The following is a 25,043-nucleotide window of genomic DNA, read 5'->3' as shown; positions in this document are numbered from 1 at the left end:
TGAGCATAATGCAAACTAACCAATAATACACACCTTTTGTATTAAAAGAGGATATTTAGTGATTCTTTGCATAGGCTTCAATAAGAAGCTACTTAATGGCATTCCTTTCGTGCGAGGATCTGTACAACAGTGCTGAAATTTAAACAAATCTATGAATAAAGGGCATATAGAAAAGATAGTATTAAATCAAATAGAAAAAAAAGAAGCATGTTCAAAAATATCACAAATCTAGACTATTTGATAAAATATACCTTTGAAAGGAAATAAAGTGATTTTAAAATTAAGATCTCAAATTTAGTGGCTTCTGGAACGATTAAAACTCATGAGAATCAATAAATAATTACAAAATCTTTAAAAATCATTAGCTTAAATTCAGTAATAAGAAATTACAATATTTTAATTAAAGCTTGATTAATAAATAGCAAATATGGCAAAGAAATAAATAACTAAACAAAACTAATAAAGATATAAATGACCATTCAAGATAAATCAATGGAATATATTTTTTGCTAATTTACTTACATGAAACGGCACATCTAATTTAAATTAGTTTTTGTTTACATAAAAATAAGCATTTTCCAGTTTATACAGTACTTTTCTTAAAACTTTGTTAGTCAATAGTTTTCCATATTATTTTAATAGATTTTTGAAGTTCAACATTTATTGCATGAAAATTATGGACATTTTTATCATAGTATTTTATTTAAAAATTTGTAAAATCTTCTCTTTTAAATCCAAACAATTTTTTTTAATGGAAATGAGATACAAATAGATAATCATAAGCCATGAAAGTGAGTATAATGAAGAGTTAATTATGCATTTTTTAAATAATAATTTAGTTCTTTTCCTATGGGACTAATAAAAGTTATAGTATTTTAACACATATGAAATTAAACAGGCTAAAAATATAATATATATTAGAATTACATAAACCATGCTAAGTAGAAAAGAATAAAAATAATTAAACTAATCAAGAAATTTTGATCTACTAAAATGAGCATATTCTAGATAGATTAACAGCAAAAGAGCCAAAAGCAGCTATATTGAGAGAAACATGTTTTGCATCAAGTGCAACAAAATCAAGTGGTGCTCCTAATTAAGTCTAACATAAAAACAATAAGCATACAAATAACAGGAGTGAAAAGATTACTAGATTGACTCAACATGCAGTTAAAATTGAACATTAATATTAGTAAAAATGCATATAATATCATATCAAAGCAATTAAGGAAAAAATATATTAATAAGACACATTATAGATATAGCTATATTTATTCATTAGAGAAATATAAGAGAACATAAAGAATGTATATAATAAGACTAAAATATAACTAAAGTTATATTCACTAAAAAACAGTCAAACATACTAAGCAATGATTTTATTTTATTTTGTAACCGTTTTTAAATAGCCGGCCGAATTTTGGGTTTGCGAGTATCAATGTTTAACTAAGTAGCCTTGTAAATTTGAACCCAATCCAGAAGACAAGGGAACTCTTGGACCAAGCAGTGAGAGGAATTTTGCCTTCGTAGAGGACTTTCGGATGGGAATAACCCGTATTTGTGTTACACGGACAAGAAAACCTCCAATGGTTAGCTTGACGGTAAGGGGACTCTAACCCATGATCTTCTTCCACCGAGGATATTTTACGTCCGCACTGTAATCAGTGTACAATTTGCAGTGACTAGCCATTCATGGGATTCGAAATCGGTTCACCCCATAGGGAGGCGAGCTAAGCAATGATTGTAATTTTTACTATAGCATTAAATCAGACTAAAAAATGAATAACTATAAGAGACTATAAAAATAATTTATGTGATTTTCATTATAGCAGTTAAATAGCAACAACATTTACTACAAACTTACTTTGGTCACTTCTTTAAATCTTGGGTTAGTTTCAGATTTATTTTGAATGAGAGCAGCAGCATTTAACTGGCAACTGCAAAATCTGATGTAAGGAGTGAAGTGCGGCAGCTAAAAATAAAGTATGTATATATATAGAAGTATATTATAGAAATATATAACTATATATTTCCGAATATAAGCCCATCTATGTATAAGCCTACGAGTATGTTTTTTATAAGGAAATTCAGCCAAAATTCAAAACTCAAATATAAGCCGAAGAAAAAAAAAGTATGCTACGCTTGGAAATAAAAATGCACCCCCTATCTAGAAATAACAGTTGCACAATGGGTAAAAGAAGCATGGACCTTCTGAATTTGTAAAGAGAAGATTAAAAAAATAATAGTATTCCTCTCAAACAGTCCTTTTCATGTGTTTCTTTTTCAATTTTTATACTTAGACATTCCATTTCCAACTATTATTTCAAGTATTTTTATGTTTTGTATGTACGTTTTGCGATATTTCCTGATTATTGCTAATGCTCGACAAAGCTAGATGTATTTCCTTTGGAATCTAGAATCTTCTAGAAGTAAGTTTTACTGAAATATTTAAAAGTTAGGGAATCGGATTATAAGTAGACCTTTCCAATCTTGTCTAAAAATTCACGACTTATATTCGGAAATACAAGGTTTATTTTAACTCTAGGCAAATTTTAAAGTTTATTGAAGTTTTCTGCATACATTTTCACATAACAAATCTCCAATTTTCTGAATGATGTTATCAGGGCTCATCCGTCGCCTCACTCTTAAAGCTCTGGAAAAAATAATGCATATTTTAATAATTTTATTTAAGAAAACATTTTTTTTCAGTCCACCTAAATAATTGAACAATTATAGAAAAATAAAATTCATAATTTATGGGAGAAAAGTAAGAATTTACACACACCTTAAAAGCTTTGTATTGCAGACAATCAGCTCTTTCCAGTTAACAAATATTGATCGAAGTTCTTCTTTATTCAATACTTGAGATTCTCGTAATGGTTTTTGAAAAGCCTGGAAATTTTTTTCATACATAATTAGAACATGAATGATTAAAATGAATATGATTTTTAAACAGAAATGTTTTAATAAAATATTTAGAGTGTACCCAGTTCTAAGTGGCAATAACAAGGGTCTAAGCAGCGAAGGCCCTTTTTTGAAAAATTAGCAATTGAAATGCAAAGCAAGGAGACCATTTTTAAAAAATGACATCAGTAGAAACTCTTTAAAAAACAGCAATTGTTGTTTCTAATGCCACTAATCAACCAATAAACCTGCTTGGTAAAATCACATGGATTGAAGGAGCGTTTTTGTTCTTCAGTGGCGCCATTTATGACAAAGAATTTGACTTCAGCTACACACAAACCGTTTATATGGCAGACCCATTTATTCATCCACAGATCGTTATTTGACCTCAGCCAGAGAATGATTCATCTCCAATCCCAAGAGGTACTGATTTGTTATAGGAACATGGAGGACTTTGTGACCCAACATATTTAACATGCACCAGTTGCCGAATACTATACAAACCAAAAAACAAATTTCAATTTTGCAGAAGAATTAAGTGTATAAAAATGTCTCGTTAATTTTATTTAGCGAAAGTTTCAAAATTAAAATTTTAAATTGCAGAGCCTTTAAATCTTACTTTAAATTTCAGATTGATGTGAACATTTTATCGGATTATTAGTTTCGATTCACGGAAGTTAGCGAATCAATAATCCTGCAATAAGCAGAATTCTGTGAAAAAATGACATGCCTTGCTCCTAGCTTTTAAACCTGGAGGGAGGATATGAAAAACCGTTTTTCTTGGTCTGCTCTAATAAATGTGTAAATAAACCAGATTTTACATGCCAAGAATAAGATCAAACTTCACATTGTTGATTCATAACAAAATGAAAAAGAAAAGAATGGATATGATTAAGGCAACAACTTGGTTGTAATTCCACATAAAAAAGTGTTTTTCACATTACAGTCAGACATCGATATAAGGTCATCTGCATATAAGGTCACTTTTCCAAAGTCCCGGCTCGCTGAATAGAAATTCTTTGTTACAGATTATTGGATATATGGTCAAGCTTTAAAAATCGTTATCGCTTATAAGGTCATTTTTATCTGAGGCTTTGAACAAAATCCTATTCAACTTTCTTACAAGGCAATTATCCCTCTCGAGTTCTAGGAAAATGTGGCAACCAATGAACAAGCTACAATTTCTGAAATTGTTTCACAAGTTGTGGACAGTGATTACAATGACAGTGATCCTGAGACTGTAGCTGCAACCCAAGTGGAAGCCTTCAATGCTATAAATGTCATATGAAATTTTTTTACAAACCATGAGGGAGCTGAGGAACATTTCGAGAAGTTACAAAATCTAGAAAACATTTTTCAAAAAATGAAACCAAAAACGAGACAGACCTGCATAAATGATTATTTTAAATAAGGTAAGATTTAATGTAGGTATGTACACTTTGAGGAAATTTGTAAACAGCTTAATTTTAAATTAAAAATTTTTCTAAAAATCTAACTTTCGTTAATTCTTTACTAATTCTGTTAAAATTTATTGACTTAAATATTTAATTTATGGTCGATCGTTTTCATTTGTATTACTATTTTTAAAAAGTTTTAATGTGTACTATTTACGTGCTTAGTTACGAACTGCTAATGAATCGGTTAAAAGGTCACCCCGCTTATAAGGTCACTTTTGCAATGTCCCTTAGAGTGACCTTATATCGAGGTCTGACTGTATTTATAAATTCTATTGATGCTACTATGACACTTTTTGTAAATTCGAAAATGAGGCATAAAAAGCTTTTTTGTGGATTTCAGGCACAAAGTTATCCTTTGCAAACATTTTTGGCCGTTTAAGAGAAAACTTTATTGCTTGTCGTCGAAAGATAAAATCAATCTAGCTTCAAAATACATTAAAACAGAGTTTTAAATATGAAAGGCTATGTAATAAACCAATTATATTCCAATAAGTGCATATTTGTAGAGCGGCAATGAATTGGAACCCTTGTTCCAAATTTATTGCAAGTTTAAAAATGACACTATTTTGGGACAACTAAGTTCTTCTAATAATGTGGCAGGAGTTCCAAGACAACTGCCAATTAGTAAGCATACATGGGAACGTTACTTTAAAAAAGTACTTCAAACAAAAGTAATGCGTAAGAAGTACAGATAAAAAAAGTAACATGTTTTAAAGTACATTTCGAGGAAATAAAAAAATTCTAAGTAACTTTACACTTCATTAAAAAGTGAAAGAAAAAAAAAATCATTTTAATTTAAAATGCATTAAATTTTAATTAAAATGTTTAATTACTTTAAAATGCATGAAAATATTACAAAATGTGTTAAGATAGTGTATGTTCCAAATATCCAGAAGCAAAACCAGAAATCAAAATTCAGTGTTAGCATATATATAAAAAAGTTTTAATAATTTTAAAACTACCAATCTTTAGAAATTTTGTTTTTACTTTCGGAATTTGTAGTAATAAATTAATGTGTTGAACAAATTCAATTATAATATTATATTTTTACATAAATATAATATTTTTTGTGAGAAAAAATGAGTAAAAAAATTATTCATATACAAGTAACCCCTTGAAATCCATTAAATTAAAAATGATACTTCATTTTTAAAAAAGTTAAAAAAAATTAATTTTTGAATTTTAAATAATGACGATTTTCTTAATTTGCGTTATAGATATTCAGTATTGAATTCACTCAAAAACAAAAATTGAGAAGTTTCATTTTAAAATTTATTCTTATGACGAACTAAATGTTTATGTGGTGAAATTCAAAAAAGAAGAAAATATTATTTCAAAATTTTTTATTTTGACACAATATTATCAAAGAAATAATAAAAATCTAGATTTTTTTACCGCTTATTATATTTTAATTGGATTGGTCTTATAATAAGATAAGACTTAATAGTTCGATGATTACTAGCATTTATATTTATAATAATTTTAATTGATAAATTTTAAATAACACAGCGATTAAATTATATGTATAAATCAATAAGTCTTAAATATATTAAATTAGGGGTGCACAACCTGCGGCCCGCGGGCCAAATGCGGCCCGCCAACCCTCAATGTGCGGCCCGCTACCGCAATCTGAACAAAATGAAAAAAAATAATTAAATTTTTTTTTAAATAAAAAAAAATTCAGAAATTTGAAATTTACGCATTTAAGTTTTTGATGCACCCAATTTCACTCAATGTAGTTTTCGATCGCTTTTTTTTCGATGGTTACCTCTACAGATTTAGGCATAGTTTTGAAAATACCATTATTTTGAACACATCATTATTACGATATACAAATTTCTAATTTTAGTTATTACTTTTGACTCTCTTCGAGTGCTCCGATTTTATCGTAAATTCAATGACTTTCCGATAGTTATTGCTGCCCATTTTCACGTATTTTCTGAAATCGCGATTTTTAAAAAGTTTTGAAACGCTTTATTTGTGCAAACTTCATGAAAAATCTAATCTTTTTCGGCAGTTGTTGCTACGCATTTCCGCATGGTTTTAAAAATTTTGATATTTTGGCACGATATTATTACGAATCGCTCATTTAGATAACCATTTTCTGACGTGGTTTATTTGTGCCAATTTTATTGCAAATCAAATTATTTTTCAATCGTTATTTTGGCAATTATTGTTACACATCTCTACAAGGTTTTGAAAGTCCGATATTTTTTATACGCTATTTTGATACTTTAATTTCGCATTTAAATACATAAAATTTTGACGCGTTTCATTTACACCAATTTCACCGCAAATATAAGGTATTTTGATAATTTCCTTTGTAGTTATTACTACGCTTTTTACCCGTGATTTAAAAAAAATTGACATTTTTCATATAATTTGACAACACGCGAATTTTGAATCGCGCATTAAAATAATTACTTTTTATGTGCTGTATTTGTGTCGATTTTTACATAAATATAAGAGGTTTTTCGAACGTCTTTTTACTTGTAATTTAGAATATCCTGATATTTTAGCACAATATTACAACTCTTAAAATTCGATACTGTTTTAATTTTTTTTTTGGAACTTAAAAAGTAATTACGTATTTTAGCAAAATCGATACCTTCCTAAAAAGAATAAAAATGAAAAATAAAAACAAGTTGAGTACATTTATATTAAACGCGTTCCTCTTTGCTAAAAAATAATTCAAAACACGTGTATATTTCTTTAGTCCCATGAACAAGTGCAAGTTAACATCACACACTCAACCTATTCTTTTTGTTGTTACATGATTATTTTGATTCGTATTTATACGTTTTAAAAATCATACGTTTTAATTCTTCGCGTAATTTAAAATTCACACATCGTAATTCGTATTTACGCGATCTTAAAATTGCGCAGCGCATTTCGTATTAAAAATAACGAGATTTAAAAATCATCCATCGCGAATCATATTCATGCGATTTAAAAACCATATATCGCGATTCATATTCACACATTTTAAAAATCATGCGCTGTGAGTAGTCTTTTCGCAATTTAAAATTGTACATCTCAATTCGTATTCACGCAATTTGAAAATCACACATTGCGTTTTATATTTGCGCAATTTAAAAAGCACACATAACAATTAGTATTTAGGCAATTATAAAATAACACATCGCTATTTGTATTCACGTGATTTAAAAATATGGAAATGAAGAACACCATCTAGGACAAATTCCAAAAGTGATTAAGTTTTTTGCCCTAATTTAATACTACCCACAACAACAGCTTCTGTCATAAGACTGTTTTCCAGAATAAATTTGGCCTGTTCAAAATTACAGAGCAGTCTTTTAACAAATTCATTTAATGGCTCGAAAAAGCATGATCAAGTGAATCACATGATCAAGTGAATAAAATTATCCCAATATTTAAAAATTTTGCAAATTACAGGATAACCATTAAGAAAATTTTTTAACCATTTTCTTATGCTATACTTCCACCATTTCATATCATTCATGATTGTACGCTGGGAAATGATTTGTATATCATTAAATTTTAACAGTAAAAAATATAATCAAAATAAGTTTCGTTAAGTAATGTAAATGTTACTAATTGTTTATGCATATGTGTATTAATTGTAAATAGAAAGTGTCATGTTAAAAAAATATTCGCCATAAAAAATTTTAAACAAGTATCTTAATAGTTTTTTATTATTAAGGAAAATAGTTTATTCAAGATTAATGCTTTCTTTCTTTCTTCCCTCTCTCTGCCCCTGCTTCCTATCATTAATTTAAAATAAATGTTTTAAAGTTTAAGTATATTCCCCTTCTAAATGCTAAATCTTATTTTCCGCAGATGGGGTTTTGTTTCAATTTTTATCATTTTTAACCCTATAAACTTTCTTTAAATCAAAGTATTTAACTTGTATTTATTTTAATAACTAGAACATTTTTTTAAAATTTATTTCTATGAACAAATTTTTTAAAGTTAAAATTTATGTTAAAATGGACTTATGTATTATGTAATATGACTTTTAAAAAACATGTATTTTCCCATAGTTTTTTAATTATTTCAATTTATCTAAATTTTCTTCTGATTAACTGATTCTGTTTTTTCTTAGAAGGCTCAGTTTTTTCTTAGTTTAGAAGTTTTTAACTTTAAACATTTAAAAGTATTTAATTTTATGCTAAGATATTACAAGGTTAACTTAGAAAAAGAATTTAGTGGTTAGAACAATGTTTTTATAACAATTACTACCTAAAATTGCTATGAATATGTTTGTCTAAATACTTTGGGTGTTCCCTTTGGCATGCGGCCCTTCATTAGTCAATCTGCTGCACATGTGGCCCTTCCCTCAAAAAGGTTGTGCACCCCTATATTAAATAATCTTATTTTAAATATTAAATACAAATAAATTTTTGATTTAATTAAATTAGATTAATTTTATAAATGCATATAAATTTAATAAGCCTCTGATTTTAATGAAGGGGTGGCAACATACATGAAAAATACAAGAAATGAGGGCTACTTAAAATTTAAAAGTGAAAAGAAATGTAAAGGAAAGGGTAAGCTTTTAAGATGAATATTTATTTCGATTCAAACAAAAATGACGCTAGGTGAAATGGGGAAATATTTTCAATAAATGTAATTTTTTCCTGATAGAATATGAAAATAGTCCAGAAAGCATTGCTTCATTCACCAAAGACAATTTAACATATAATGCTGTACATGTACTTTCATTTTAATAATAAATCAATGATACCCTTCTATAAAATTTATTCTCAAAATGTTTTAATTTACAAATAAAATAATAAATCTTTATTTCTACAAGCATCTTTAAAAACAAATATATTATTACCCATGATCACCCACCATCTAAAACTGATAAGTTAATGAATATCACTTAACAGTGAGAATGGATTATATGAAATCATTTTGATAAAATATTTCAATACTAAAAGTCTGAATATTTTTGTTAAGTTTAAAAAAAAAAATTTGTTAGTATTATGTATTAAGTATGTGTTAGTATTATGTATGTGTTAGTATTTGAAAAGAACCATATTAATACATCAATAGACTCAAGGTTAAAATTTTATCACCAATTGTTAGCTCAATATTCGGTAGTCTACTAAAATACTGTGCCTCAGATATCACCGTTACCAGACAGCCATGGATAAAAATGAGTGACTCATTTGTAAAGTCACATGTGACTTCTGTGATGTCGATGCGTTGGTCAAAAAAGATTCCATGTCCGCCTTCGGTGACGTCACTTTTTGACATTAACTTAACATGAAACCACATTGCGACATTTAGTTGTCCAGAGACCTCACCATGTGATCACATGTCAACAGGGTCACTGAGGGATGAAGTGATAAATTCAGGTCTCAACTAGGTCATCGAAAGACGAAGATGTGACAAATTCATGTCTCAACTGGGTCATCATGTGATCAAGATGTGACTTATTCACGTCTCAACAGAGTCACAATTTGAAGAAATTGTGGCATTTACGTCTCAATAGGGTCACCGTGTGACTAAGCTGATACACGAATGTCCCATTCTCACGACACGATGACGTCACTGCGACAGTTATAAGTATTATTGTGGCCTCTTTTGACGTTTGGAATGTGACGTTCTTAAAGGGGGACATAATAACTTTCAAAAATCTAAGTATAGACGTCGCAATCTAGTAACCGTGTGCTATCAGGGAACAAATTAAAAATTATGAGATGATGAAAATTTTAAATTTCTGATTAACAATTTTTAAGAAAAAGAATCCATGGAAAGTTTCCCCCAAGAAGAAATTTGATTCCAAAATTCAGACAAAGGACCCAGTGTAGATCCCCACAGACCATGAAAGAGAAAATTAGAAGCTTAGAAATGAGTCCGTCAACACTTTTCCTGAAGCTGTGGCATAACTAACTACCACTACAAATATTAAATGCCAAATCGCCAGTATATAAGACATGTTAACTCGATTCCATTTAGAGGTACATTTTGGTAGATGAAGGTTGACAGTTTATAAATTAATTCCCCACAAAGCAATAAAGATAGGATTGTGCGTCATTTTAGTTCAAAGTATTTTTTCCCATCGGTTAAAAAAAGGGTCGTATATCACGCTGGAATGATTTTTTAGCTGTTTCCGCTAAAGCTCTCTCGAAATAGAGACTTTTAAATTTTTTCTTTTTAACCATGAACAGGTTTTATCTGATTATTTTGTTTCCAATTGAAACAAAATAGATCAAGCAGGTTTTATTTTGATGTGATCTTTGACCTCTTTGCAGCCCCAATGTGGTCAGACGCAAGAAAAGAAAAAAAAAATTATTTTTTTGCTTCGTGACGAGTAAACGATGTAAAAAGGGGGGAACAATAAGAGAATTAATTAAAAATTTTTAGAAAAAGTAACGATTTTTTGGACACTTTCGTTTCAAATAATTGCACTAATTTAAAAAAAAACAAACAAACAAAAAAAACAAATTACAAGTAAAGAAGTACATGTAAAAGCATTCCCATGTATGATTGAAAGGCCCACCCTAAATAGGTAGGGTGACAGTGGGATTAACCAAATGGACTGGTCAATCCAGATTCCTCTTGGTTTTCGATCACTGAATGAAGAGGTGAAACAACTGTTCAAAGTCAGGGAAGGAACTTCATCTCCTAGACAAATGCAAGAAATACAATATGGAACAATTATGGAAGATGTACCTGTCATACAATTATGGAAGATGTACCTTGGAAGTGTGAGGCAGTAAGTGCCTCTCATGGAGTCTCTACCCAATAGAAATGGACTCAATGTTGCTCATAGGAGTCCAAATACTTGTTGATAGATATTCATTGTTCCCTCTCATTCTTAATGACAAGTAAATTTGAACGATCTTTTGTAGCACCAGTACTTTTCCCCACTGATGTTGCACAAATAAATGACTTCATCATAAAAAAAAAATTATGTTTCTTTTCACTATAAATTATTGTTCTATAGGTTAATAACCTAAATGAGTTAAATCATACTTCCTAAAGCTTATAAGAAAATTAGAATAGATTTAAAAAAGTCTCATATCATAAGTAAATTTCTACTTACATCTAAAACTATTGACATATNTTATTTTTTTTTTGCTTCGTGACGAGTAAACGATGTAAAAAGGGGGGAACAATAAGAGAATTAATTAAAATTTTTTAGAAAAAGTAACGATTTTCTTCGACACTTTCGTTTCAAATACTTGCACTAATTAAAAAAAAAATAATTAAAAGTAACGAAGTACGTGTAAAAGTATTCCCATGTATGATTGAAAGGCCTACCCTAAATAGATAGGGTGACAGTAGGATTAACCCAATGGACTGGTCAACCCAGATTCCTCTTGGATTTCGATCACAGAATGAAAAGGTGAAACAACTGTTCAAAGTCAGGGAAGGAACTTCATCTCCAAGACAAATGCAAGAAATAGTACTAACTGTTATACAATTATGGAAGATGTACCCTGGAAGTGTGAGGCAGTTAAGTGCCTCTCATGGAGCTCTACCCAATAGAAATGAACTCAATGTTGCTTATAGGAGTCCAAATACTTGTTGATAGATAGTGATGCTTGTTGTTCCCTCTCATTCTTAATGACAAGTAAATTTGAACGAACTTTTGTAGCACCAGTACTTTTCCCCACTGATGTTGCACAAATAAATGACTTAATCATAAAAAAAAAAAAAAATTCTGTTTCTTTTTACTATAAATTATTGCTCTATAGGTTAATGATCTAAATGAATTAAATCATACTTCCTAAAGCTTATAAGCAGATTAGAATAGATTTAAAAAAAGTCTCATATCATAAGTAAATTTCTACTTACATCTAAAACTATTGACATATCATCCATATAAGATTCTTCAGTGGATATAAGTTCATTTATATGGCATTGGCGTTTCTTTTCTTTAGGTGACAATGACTCAAATGCTGCATTATTTAGAAAATCGTCTGAAGCTACGAAAACAGTCACTTTCAAATCACAACTAATATTGTTTTTAATATCAACATAAGCAATAAAATAAAAATGAATGACGCACTATGAGTCACTAATTTAAATATCATCTATATCTAGACAAAACATATTATCTCAGGCTGTATAACTATTATGTCAAAAACATATTTTTGTTTATATACATAAAATATTCTGTTTAGTAAAGGGTTTAATTTCAGATTAAATAGTTTTGTGTTTTTCTCACTACAAATGAATGGAAGCGTTTTTATTTAAAGTAATTCATGATACCTGCCACACAGATTCCTCAGATCTGTGTAGTTATAACTGAAACAATAGGTTTTTATTTCATTTTATAAAGAGAAAAGGTTGATGTTTCCCTACATGCATTTAATAAATAAATTAAAAACCATTAAGCTGTGACAGAGTTTTATAAAAATTTAAAATACAAAAGTTTTTTCACATTGCTGATAAGTTACATCTTTTGAAAAATTACTCACAAATAAAGGTCTTATTTAAGAATTTGGCATATAATGACATATAATTTTTTTGATTGGTAAGGGAAATTTTAAGATCAAAAGAATTAACACATTAAATGGGAATCCTATATTATGTAACCATAAATTAAAAAAAAAATAAAATCTGATTAAATAAAAAAAAAAGAGAGAAGGTAAGTATGAAGAAAAACAGGAGAGTTTTAATGCTTATTGATTTAGTTATTCCTAAACTGAAAAAAAAGTATCTCCTTATCAATTCTTGATATAAGTGTGGTATACTAAATATTTGTACTAAAATATAAAATCCATAACACATAGATTAATTTTTTTTTTACAAAAATTTATTAATAATTGATTTTATAAATTAAAGAAATTTCAATGATGAATTACTGTCTCTCTTAGATCTACAAATTTGAAAAATTATTCCTTAGAAGTGTGTTGCCCCCTTTGGAAGATTTTACCAATAAGGAAGAAAGTGTCCCATCCTATATTTCATAACTATAAATTATTAAAATGATAAATATAATATTTATCACTTACTTTGATCTAAATTAATAAAAAATAAAGGAAAGGTCTGAAAATTATATTTAGTGAAAATTCTGCAACAAAGAATATCTTTGAAGATGCTAGATTAAGAAACTACTTTTTAGGATTGAAAAATTAAAAAACTATTAGGATTAAAAATAATACATACTTTTAGATCCATGGAAATGGTAGTTATGTTTCCGTCAAAATGTAGCATGTGAATAATTTTTGTTAGCATTGATTTGCCTTGCCTGAATTAATTATGATTTTTTTTCTTCATACAATGTTATGCTCTACGAATTCCTAACCTGTTTTTATGCATGCGAAAATTTATATAAAAAGAAAAGCATATATACCACATATACAGTATTGAGTCTTTTGATCAAATCATCTGAAAATGTTGTACAGTCCTTCAGCACCCCCCCCCCNCCTTCAGCTCGACCCTTCCCCCCATCTTAACGACTGCTACTTGAAGTACTGTTTGCTGCTCTATAAATGCAATATTTTTGTAACACCCAAAGGAATTGTTCATTCCAATTATAATTTTTCCCAAAAAATCACTCCAAAAACAGGCATTTTTGCACTTTCAAAACAAGTTAATAACATAAGTCACAAGAATATTATTCAAATCATTAATTCTTTTGATGTTACTGATCAATAAGCATGAAACATCTTGAATTTTCTTTCAATGAAGAAAGACAACATCTAATTTTCAACTAAGAGGGCATAATCCATGGTAAAAAAAAACCTGTTCATTACCTACCATTATTGAGAATTTAAAGTTTACATTACACGATTATGCAGAAATAAAAGTTTTTTGTACAATCATAACCTTTCAAAATTTATTCCAAAGGGTTCCGTGTATTCATTTATCACATTTTTCTTGTTTGAATATTGTATTAACTTGTTCGGAGGTAAAACAAGTGGTATTATTATCCACATTCTTCCTGATTTTAATTTTGTTCAGATACCTGGACGTATGTTATGTAGAAAAAATGGCTGCTAATAACTAGTGCAATGCCATATGCTCAGAGCGGAAATTATAAATTTTAAAGCAAATGGATATAAGAATAACATCAAAATCACAAATTGTTAAATTAATTCGAGATCCCGAAAAGCACTTTGTTTACAATAATTAAAAACAGAAGTCTAAAAATAGAAGAACAAAGTGTTCTAAAGTTGTTCCTGTGTAGCAAAAATTTAAAATCTAGAAAAAGCATTGAAGGTCTGGTTGTAGTTTGTGCACACTATTAAAAGAAGTCATTTGAAAAGATTTAAATGCATTTTTATTCACTATATAAAATAATACTTGTACATTGTTGACTTTAAAAAAAAACTGTATTTGTCAGTTTCATAATTCTATTTTAAGTGTAGCATATTTTTGCAACAAGTAAATATTTGCGCTAATTTTATGTACTTATGATACAGAAATCTAAAATGTCCGTTTTTTATTGGACCACAGGAATTGTTATATTGAGCGTCAACCGTAATTTATTTACTGAAGATCAAAAGATGTCATTGAAATCAAACTCAGCCATTTTGCAGATAAAACTTGCACCTAACAAGCAAAACTTATTTTTAATATATACATAGTTTACTAAAATATAACAAATTAATGCCAAATACAAAATAAATATTATAATATTAAAAACTAAGATTCTAGATTATTTATTGAATATTTGATATTTTAAAAATGTTTATCAAGGGTTATCGTTGAATTAATTGAATAAATTTAAAATGTAGGCATGAAAAATTAAATTGATCCATTATGCACAATAAGGTGAATACACAAAAGAGACTGGTTATAAACAAAAAAATTTTAAGCTTCAGAATTCACGAAGTGTATTGTCTAAATTATAACATAAAATTCTGAAGATTTAATCAAAAGCCATTTTCATTTGGGGTTTGAGTGACATTTAGATTAAAAACTACACTTTTTATACTTTAAGATGAAATTTTAAAGAAACTACAAGACCATTAATTATACATGTTTTTATTTTCTAAGTACCAATGCTTCCTCTTTCACACAACTACATAATACATATTTTTATTTTGAAACAATAAAAATGCATTACCATACAAAAATTTACATAAATGTTTTCTATGACCCATTAGTCATCAAGAATAAGTCACCCAGGAATAGATTTGAGGAAAAAAAAAACTTCAACTTAAGAGTTTTGCAAACAACTAATACAATTAAAATTTTAAACAAAATGAAGAAAAGAAAAAGAGATGCAGAATAGACATATGACAGATTATACATTAATATAAATATCTTGTTTAATAAACACCAAAAGTTATAAATTAGTTTAAAATAGCATATCTAATAAAAAAAAAAAAATAAGTCAAAATTTACTAACATAATTTATTCTTTCCAGATATAAAATAAATATTATAATACTATATTCAATGCCACAAAATAATGTGTTGATCACATAGAATGTGCCAGAATCTCAAATTTAATTCTCAAAAATACCTCTATAACATAAATTGTACACTTTTTTTCTTCTAATGAACAGATATTTACACATTCATAATGAGGATAATTTTATCTTTTTAGGATATAATAAAAAGTACAATCAACAAGGCAGAGGTTATTTAACCATAACTATGTAAATTAGAAAAGATCGATGGGTTACTGAATTGACAAGAATTTATTCACTAGGTAGTAATATTTGTATTTTTAGCAATGATAAAATGATGATAAGCTGTTAGACCACACATTCTGTTATTCGAAGCAAAATGAACACAAAGGGATATTTCTTTTTATATATTTTGGATCTAAAACCAAGCAGTCTGTTCATTCCATTATTGAAAGAGAGAAATAATAGAGGGACTGATTGCAAAACACCATTTCTTCTCAAATATCATGGATCTGGAAGCAATAACAAAAGGATGACAGTCCATTTATTCTATTGCCAAAAGTGAATCATAAAGAGGGACTTCTTCTTATTATGCTAATCAGCAGCATTTGAAACCATTAACAAAGCTCAGAAAGACAATAAAATGGAATCTCTCCATATAAGATATATCATGGAGTCATATTCAACATTAAAACACTCTTAGCCAAAGCAATGAAAAAAACTTCTGCAAAAATTCTAATGCAAAGTTCTGAGACACCAACACTATAGATCAGATGCGTCCTCATGTGATATCTTCATTTTCAAAGGGCTCAAAAAAGTACTGAGGAGAAATCCATTTCAAATAGACAACAAAGTCAAAGTGTGTTTGTGCAATTCATCATAATAGAAGCCATAATGGGCAAACAGCTGTCACAGTGAAACAATGCTTGAACGATTGCAAACAATACTTATGAATTTATTAAATAAATTATACTATATAGCCTTTGACTCATTATTTATTGATTAAACTATACCTAATACTTTTTAACAGTTATAGATATTATATTTGAATTTCACGCGGCATATGTAGTCATAAGTTAAATAAGTTAACAATAATATAAATTTGAGCAAAATAATTATTAAAAATTTTAAAAGAGAAACATATGAAATTTCCCTTCATAAAGAACAATAATTTTAATACCATAATACTAGTACTTGTTTTAAAAAATGCCCAGATTTAAAACACATTTAGAATAACAAATATTCTAAATTAAAAGTCACAGATTTTATTCTTCAGTGAAATTAAAGAAACTTCTTGTAAATATAAAATTAAGAACCGTTTCTTTTTTTAAGTTATAATATAGCATTAAATCCATTCTTAACCCTTCAACTATGAATTAAGGAACAAATATTTTTTATGTTGCTATATATTTTGAGAAATGTTTTACTGTCATACTATATTTATATTTAATTACACATAAGTGCAGATATTTTTCAGTATGTAGCAGATTCACAAACATATTCATCTGTGAATGAAACATAATGCATTTCTCTCACAAAATAAGCAATCTAATCATGAAAATAAAACTGGAAAAGATTAAAACTTTGACACAATATAAACAAAACCTAACAGTCTGCAACTGAGCAGATTAAAATTTTTTTGAATAAACAAAAGCAGTTTAAACAATAAAAATGCACTAGGCCCGGACAATTCAATTTTCCTAAATAAAAACAAACTGCTCGAGTCTTTATATGAAAGAACACAGCTTTAATTTTATCTTGATTCAAAAGTCTTGATGTAAAAGAAAGTTTCTTCCAAAATTTATAACCCTTATTTTCTAAGCAATCTAATTTCTAACTGAACACATAAGTTGAATCTCTGACATTAAAATACATAACCATTCAGCTTCTGAACTGATAAAAAGAAAAAATTCTAATCCAATCAGTGAGATTCTGAAGAAGAGAAGAGAAAGAGAGATCTATTCCAAACTGCAGGGGTAGTGGAATCCATAGAATCAGCAGTTCCTGCAAAGTATATGAAAAAAAGCGTAAGATTTTAAATCGAGAATATAATAAAGCATGAGGTTTTTTTTCTAAAGAATAAGAGAAGACGAAGAGTGTTGTATAAACAACAAAAATATAAACAGAAATAAATCAAACAAACTTAAGCTCAATAAATGCAAGCAAATTAAAAACTAAGAAAGATAAGATATTCAATGGATAGAATAAAAAATAATACTGATGCAGCAAATTAAAAACCAACCCTATTTGAGTTTATTTCACAATAACAGAAGATGAAGGAACCAGCTCAAATTGTTTAGAGAAAGATTTAGCAACAATGGAAAGTATTACAGCACTCATTTTCATTTTAAATAGTTTTATAACAAATAACTACTTTACTATGATGAAAAGATTATGATATTATATAATATTTATTATAGTTACAACATTTGAAGAACCTCTCTTATTCTTGAAATTTATTTTCTTCGAGATTCTGTAATGACACATTAAACTTCCATGTACTTGTTTGCTATTATATTTAAAAAAAATGTCCTGTTGTTTTTTTTTTTATTATCTAACTATTTTATGTTTTTTTACTCCAACTAGCAATATAGATTAAAATTTATAAATAAAATATCTAATCTAATACATTCCTATTTTTACACATATTACAAACTCTTTACAATGTTAGAGACTAGCTTTAGTGAAAATTTTTTTGATTGAAAGTTCAACTATTATTTTTAAACCTATTTTGTGTATTTAGTATGCAAACTATAAGCAATACTTCAACTGTTTAAAGTTTTACATTAATACTCTAAGCTAAAGTTGATTTGTTTTAAAAGTCAACATTACAAACAAGATCTTCAGATGACCCACAGATGTAGCTTCACTTTGTATTAATTTAGAGGCTGATAAAAAGGCTCAACTTCACAGGTTTCATTGTACCATATTATTTTCATTTACCGTCTTGCATCAGCATATAGCTTTATTCTACTTTAGAACTGTTATGTAAATGTAAAGCAATGATATGTAAATGTAAAACACAGTTTTCTACAGCAGGTAACTGTAACAATCTAACTACCAGATACGTTTCTAAAATAATGCAAGAAAACTACCCTTTTCTTAGATACATGATTGGACTACCTATTTTTGAATTTAAAATACCATTTTATCAAGACAAACAAAGTGTAAGGTTGTACTTACAGTTTTTGGGAGCAGCAGCACTTGACTTGTTAATCACTTCCACATAATTTGAAGGAAACAGTCCTACAGCACCATTTAAATCCCCTTTCCACCAAGAGGGGTCATCAGTATTTACTAAAGTTATGATATCTCCCTTTTGAAATGTCAGTTCATCACCGTGTTGTCCAGAAAAGGGATATAAAGCCACCACTTGATCTATGTACCATAAAATTAAAACTTAGATAGAAATTAACATAAAACTTTCAGTAAATAAAATTTTTTTAAAAAAAGGAAGGTAATTAAGTATTTCAAAAAATTAAAATTATTTTTACGCCAAGTTTATTTACTTTATTTATTAAGATGGTATTTTAGTTTCAAACAATTTATTACTAATTTACATACTGTGTTACATATCTAATTTCAATAGATGTAAATTATATTATAGCAACATATGTATATCATTATTAATATTTTTCAATAAAATGTTTCACGTTTACAGTACATTTTAAAATCATGTTCATTGAATTTTGGCATCAAAATATTTAATATAAACATTGAAAGACTGCTTTCAAAACTTAAATAAAGACAAGTAAAATAAAACTGCTTGACTAATATAATAAAATTCAACGAGACAAAAATTTTGAAAGCTGAAGATTAAAGCAGCAAACCTGATTGTTGGGGTCCTCCATTGGATAGATTATCATTAAATCGTGAATATAGCATAGATTCAGGTGTAGTTCTGTTGCTGCTGGCACGACTCCCACTCAGTTCTTTGACATATGAAGCAGGGAACCAACCAACTTGTCTCTTTTTCCCTTTAACCTAATTAAAATAGATTTAAACATAACAAACAGCTTTGAATATCAGTATTACTTTTTAACATTACCAAATGGATCATTTAGTTAGTTAAAATTTGTATATTTAAAATTCGATTTCTCAGGTAACTATTAAATTGATTTTGTTCAAATTTTGTATTTCGCTATATAAAATTATAATCTTTAAAATGTTGAAATTTGGATACCTTACAATTTAAATTTTTTTCAACTGCTAAAAAAATAAGAAGAAATCTATAATTATTAAGCATTTTTTCATGGAATTATCCTTAGGTAGATGAATTTAACAATTCCGTGCAAAAATGCTTCGATTCCATAAATTTTTTTGGGGATAATGGCAAAATATGCATGAAGTAGGTTGTTGCAATGAATAATATTGTATAAAAAATATCAGACTTAAAAACTATGGAAAAGTCAAACGCAATAACTGCCAAAAATTTGATTTAATTCTTGCTTTAAAATGTAAATACTCAAATGCACAATTCGAATTCCCCATATTGTTTGAAATACAACGGAATATTTAAAAACCACATGAAAATTAATAGCATCAGTAAACTGCCGAAAATACAATCGAAACATTACATCAGTTTACGATACTATCAGAGTAAATTGAGCTCGTCAAAAAGTTATTATCTAATTGTTAAAATATTACGTGTAAATTTCTGCAGTAAAGAAAGGTAAAAATGTATACTTTTCAAAAGAAAAATCTTCCAGCAAGCACTTTGTAACGTTCGGCGACAATGTTGCCGTGACGCTGCGATTCTGCCACAGGGTTCAGGGTGTTCCATTTTTTATTTTGTACACTGTACAACCTCTTATTAAAAAATTTTGATTATTAAAATTATTTAATCCCACCTCACATTACTATCAGTAATAATATTTAGGAACAGATTCAGAAGATGATGAATTCTTGAAACTTCCCTTAAAGTAACCATGTTTAGACATAACTTTAGGTAATAAATTTATTTAGCTTTACCTAAACCATTCATGTTTTTTTTTAATTATTTACTTAAATAACAAATTTTACCAATAAATATTAAATAAACACAAACTGAACTATTTATCAAACTAAAGGTATAAAAAAATTATCAATAAATATTCAACAGAAGTATTATATTGTAAGCAGAATAAATGAATAAAAAATAGTATACCTAACAGAATGATTTTATGTTAGGCAGAATAATTATAGTTAGAATTCAGATTTTAATCTAATTGATGTAAATAAATAAATTATTTAGAATAATGTGGGAATAAACTAGTTAATTTTTAAAGATAAGAAAACATAAAATAAAACTTATTTACCTGCACTTCTCCTTCCCACCAACCACCAGATGTTTTCTTCCTAACTTGAATTAATTGACCTTTTTCTAGAGATAATTGTTCAGGGCCTGTTGCTTTGTATGGGGCTAAAACAGTGACAATTTCACCTCTCTTGTATTTACCACCCTAAAAATATCATAATTTCACATTTACTTACAAGAACAAAAATTTATTATAGAATCAAAAGAAAAACTAAACAGTACTTTCCAGATAAATAAATACACAATAGGAGATGATATTGAACTATTTTTTGTTGAAGAATGCTTTAATAAGTTTTATTATATATATATAGATATATATATATATATAAAATTATTGCCATCTACAAAGAAATGTTAAAGAAAATAATGTTATTTTTGTGAACAAAAATTTTAATTTTTTAAACAAAATATTTAAAGTTTAATTTTTGCTTTACACTCAGTCAATGTTGTTAAATATGTTAATAAACTAAAATTATTTAAAGGAAAAATTTTAGTTGAATGATTCTAAAGAAATTTTACTTTTGCAATTTATTTATTAAATAATTTATTACAAAAAAATAAAAATCAGTGCAGGTCATAGTAAAAAAAGTAAGTAACTAAAACTTTTTAAAAAGTGATAAATAGTGACTTAATTAAAAACAGTGTTAATATTCAGGCACCATCCTAATAACCTTAAAAATATACAACTGAAGTGGAAAAAAATTGGTTTAGTAACATTTACTGTTGTAGGTGCTTATTGCTTTAATTTACTGCTATGGAATTTTTTTTTTTAAAAAATTACATAATAAATATTTTTTAATTTTTCCCAACTAAAAAAAAGTTGCATGTTTAAACTTTAGCTACTATGGCTTAATGCAGCGTTTCCCAAAGGGTGGTACGCGTACCCCCCGGTAGTGGAACAGTTTAGCTGGGGTATGCGTTCTTATGCAAAATATCTTGCAAAAAACAAAAATTTCAAAAATTTTTCTTTAAAAACAAAGCTATTCATGAAAATTTACAATTACATATTTTTCTATTGGCTATTTTTTGCAGAGTTAGTGGTGTCAATAGCCAGTTGTGATTTTTAACTTTCGTGCAATTTTTTATAGTAAAAAATACATTCATTTTTTATTAATGGTACACAGCATTACGAAAAATTTAGAAGGGGTACACAAAACTCATAAGTTTGGGAAATACTGGCTTAAAGTATTATATTAAAGAAGCAGTGAAAGTATACAACAAAAATATTGTCGCTATCATGTAAAGTCAATGCACGATTATTGAGATGTGCTTCTCTTCAGGAGTCAAAAAACAATGTGTTTTTAAATATGATGTGAAGAACTGAAAAAACGTTAAATAACTATCACTGCAAAAAAATAATAATATCGTATTGAAAGTATTTAAATTGGAAATATGTGAGAAACTGAACACGTGATCATTGTCCTAAAGGAGTTTAATTTGAAATATGCATATGTAATAACATTGTATAAAAAATATAAATCGTTGAAAAAACGCTCAGAGAAAAAAAAGTGGAATTGTGATAGAACCAAGCACATTGAAAGTGATTTTTGAACAAATCATTAACAAATTGTCGTTACTGAAACCTGAAATTCGAGAGTCGCTACAACATCGCATTAATCAAAAATATAACATCATATTAATTTGAATGAATGTAAAAACTTTTAGAAAACAACATTAACTTACAACGTAATCATCCTGAATAAAGTGTGCAACAAAAAATTAACTTTAAGGTGAAAAAGTGAAGTAGTAAAATAACATCGTATTAAAAAACCACGAGGAAAGAGCTGAAAAAATTATAAAAATTTGTATGAGTGCCTAAGGTAAACACTGGAAATAAAACTATAAGAATTCACGACGAAATCAAATACGTCCAACAACGATTTTCGAATAAATCATTAAGAAATAGTTGTCACTGAAGTACATGTAACTTAATAAACATCATATTAATCAAAATATGGACATTTAAAAAACCATGTGAAAAAAAATGAGTGGAACTTCGTTAATCATTTGACTGATAAAACGATTATAAAACCAAGTTAATTTATAGTGAATCAATTTGAAATTTTCTGATTTAAAGTTCATGTGTCATAACATTGTATAAAAAACAGCAAAATTTAAAAAACCCCATAGAAAGGACTGAAAAAATTCTTAATAACTAATGACCTCTATAGTAATAATAAAAAACAAACAAACATCCAACAGTGTGAAATTACGTGTCAAAAAGAGATAACTCAAATTTGCATGGCATAATAACATCTTTTTAGAAAAGAGAAAAAAATAATAAAATATATAATATGAAAGTAAACATTTTATTTACGTTTTTTCTTATGAAGAAAAAGTAAGAACTTTTAAGTACTTTAAACCTAAAATAAGAACTTTTAAAGAGTGCTTAATTTCCATGATGCAAAATTATGCTCTATTAATCACATTTAAGGTACATGTGAACCATACAGAAAAAGGAAATTCAATTCAGGGAGAAATACACAAAATTTCATGCTCTGCAGCAGATAAGAAAATGAAAATTAAGATAGATGACGAATAAACTCATTCCTTGGTACAGTGAATGGCTCTCTAGCATTTCAAGAGGAATTCCTTTGAAAGTGGAAATTATCTATTTTTCCACACATATTCAATCCTCTTCTAAGCCCTACCCTTCTTTACTAAAGCAAGAGGATTGTAATATCATGGGTTTAGGGAAATGAAAAATCCTTCTTTCGATTGAAATGGGGGGAAAATTGTGAAATTAAAATTTAAAAAAAGTGAGATAAGTGACTAAGGTTTAAAAACAGTGAATAAAAGTTACTATTTTTTAAGATTATTATAAAAGAATACACATAGAGAGTTATTTAAAATGAACATAATATTTTAATTACAATCCATACATTAGGATAAAAACACATTACATTACCCTCATTCTAGGGCTATACACAGACATATCATACTGCCAGCATGAAAAGATAAACATTTATTAGAAAAGACACATTTCAATGAATTAAAATGTTTAAAAAAATGGTAACTTCATCTCTAAGTGTAAAGTTAATATTTTTACAATTATGATTATTATTAAATGAAGGCCTTATTAGAAAATTAGGTCAACTCTCTTTATAAAAAAATTGTATGAGTTTCAGTTTTATGTTTTTTTGTAAACATTTTTGTTTTATTTTAAAATTAGTACACATTCTCTAGTACTTTTAGATTTTAAGGTTCTTTAGCACAAAATGAAGAAAAATGGAGTTTGCCCACTCTTCAGAATAGGGCAAAAATATACATAAAAGCTATTTAATTTTTTACCCTGAATAACTTTTGACCTAATGATCGGATCTTCACATTCTAGGACTCATACTTAATGGCTCAAAGAGGTGACCTCAAATATGCTAGTTAATTAGTGGAGACGATATTTTGAGCTACAAAAACGTTCTTTCTCTGAAAAAACAATACCATTTTTTTGACGAATTCTGATTTCTGGCCCCTAAAATATAGGGGGTAGACGAAGTCTGGGAAATATGGTCCCAGTAATTTGGTCAGGAGAGCGCTCCAAAGTTTGGAAACTTTATTGCTAATTTCACTTTTGTGTATTTCACTATATCCAGAGATGCCAACTTGATCCAGACAGCGAATAAATATTTTCGAGTGGTAGCCTTACGATGTACGATTGATTCTTGGTTTAAAAATTCAATTTATAAGGTTTTTACTCAACACTACTTTTAAATAATTCGAAGGCTTATGTGATATACCACTTTGTTACAGTAAAGCCATATTGAGCATTTAAAAAAGTTTTCAAAATTTAGCGATAATCTGCAAAGTTTAGTGTGTAGTTCTTTAGGACTTTTTAAAATAATTTGTCGCATCCGGAGCAGGTGACATCTCTGCATAGCTCGAGAATTTTTGAAGTAAAATGAAAAGCTTTTGCACTCAATAATAAAATTCGCTTATCCAAAGATAATTCTATGCAAAAAACAATTTTTAGTAAATATTCATTATTTTTTATTACTTTATTAATAATGGTTAAAAAAATTATCAATTGCAAGGGATAAAAATTTTTGCATCATTTAATTGTGTGTAAGAATTTTTGAATTTG

The 25,043-nt window shown here is 27.8% G+C and overlaps 1 protein-coding gene across 3 annotated transcripts in view; it reads right to left on the bottom strand.

Moving 5' to 3' along the window:
- The window catches only part of LOC107450077 (dynamin associated protein 160), a 77,672-nt gene that overhangs the window by 10,518 nt on the left and 42,111 nt on the right, over positions 1-25,043 (bottom strand). For 2 of the 3 annotated variants that reach the window (XM_016065788.3, XM_043046257.2), the window contains exons 25-33: positions 23,874-23,906; positions 20,967-21,110; positions 19,500-19,653; positions 18,853-19,047; positions 12,159-12,289; positions 2,786-2,892; positions 2,581-2,653; positions 1,865-1,972; positions 34-132 (exon numbers count right to left, since the gene is read on the bottom strand). In XM_016065788.3, coding sequence (XP_015921274.2) covers positions 34-132; positions 1,865-1,972; positions 2,581-2,653; positions 2,786-2,892; positions 12,159-12,289; positions 18,853-19,047; positions 19,500-19,653; positions 20,967-21,110; positions 23,874-23,906 — 1,044 coding nt within the window. The remainder of the gene's footprint in view (positions 1-33; positions 133-1,864; positions 1,973-2,580; positions 2,654-2,785; positions 2,893-12,158; positions 12,290-18,852; positions 19,048-19,499; positions 19,654-20,966; positions 21,111-23,873; positions 23,907-25,043) is intronic. The other variant, XM_043046271.2, reaches the window with a different exon arrangement.

The sequence above is a fragment of the Parasteatoda tepidariorum genome, chromosome 4, assembly GCF_043381705.1.
Source record: "Parasteatoda tepidariorum isolate YZ-2023 chromosome 4, CAS_Ptep_4.0, whole genome shotgun sequence".
Classification (NCBI taxonomy): Eukaryota; Metazoa; Arthropoda; class Arachnida; order Araneae; family Theridiidae; genus Parasteatoda; species Parasteatoda tepidariorum.
Note: the sequence above shows the minus strand (reverse complement) of the source record. Positions and strands in the feature narration are given on the sequence as shown.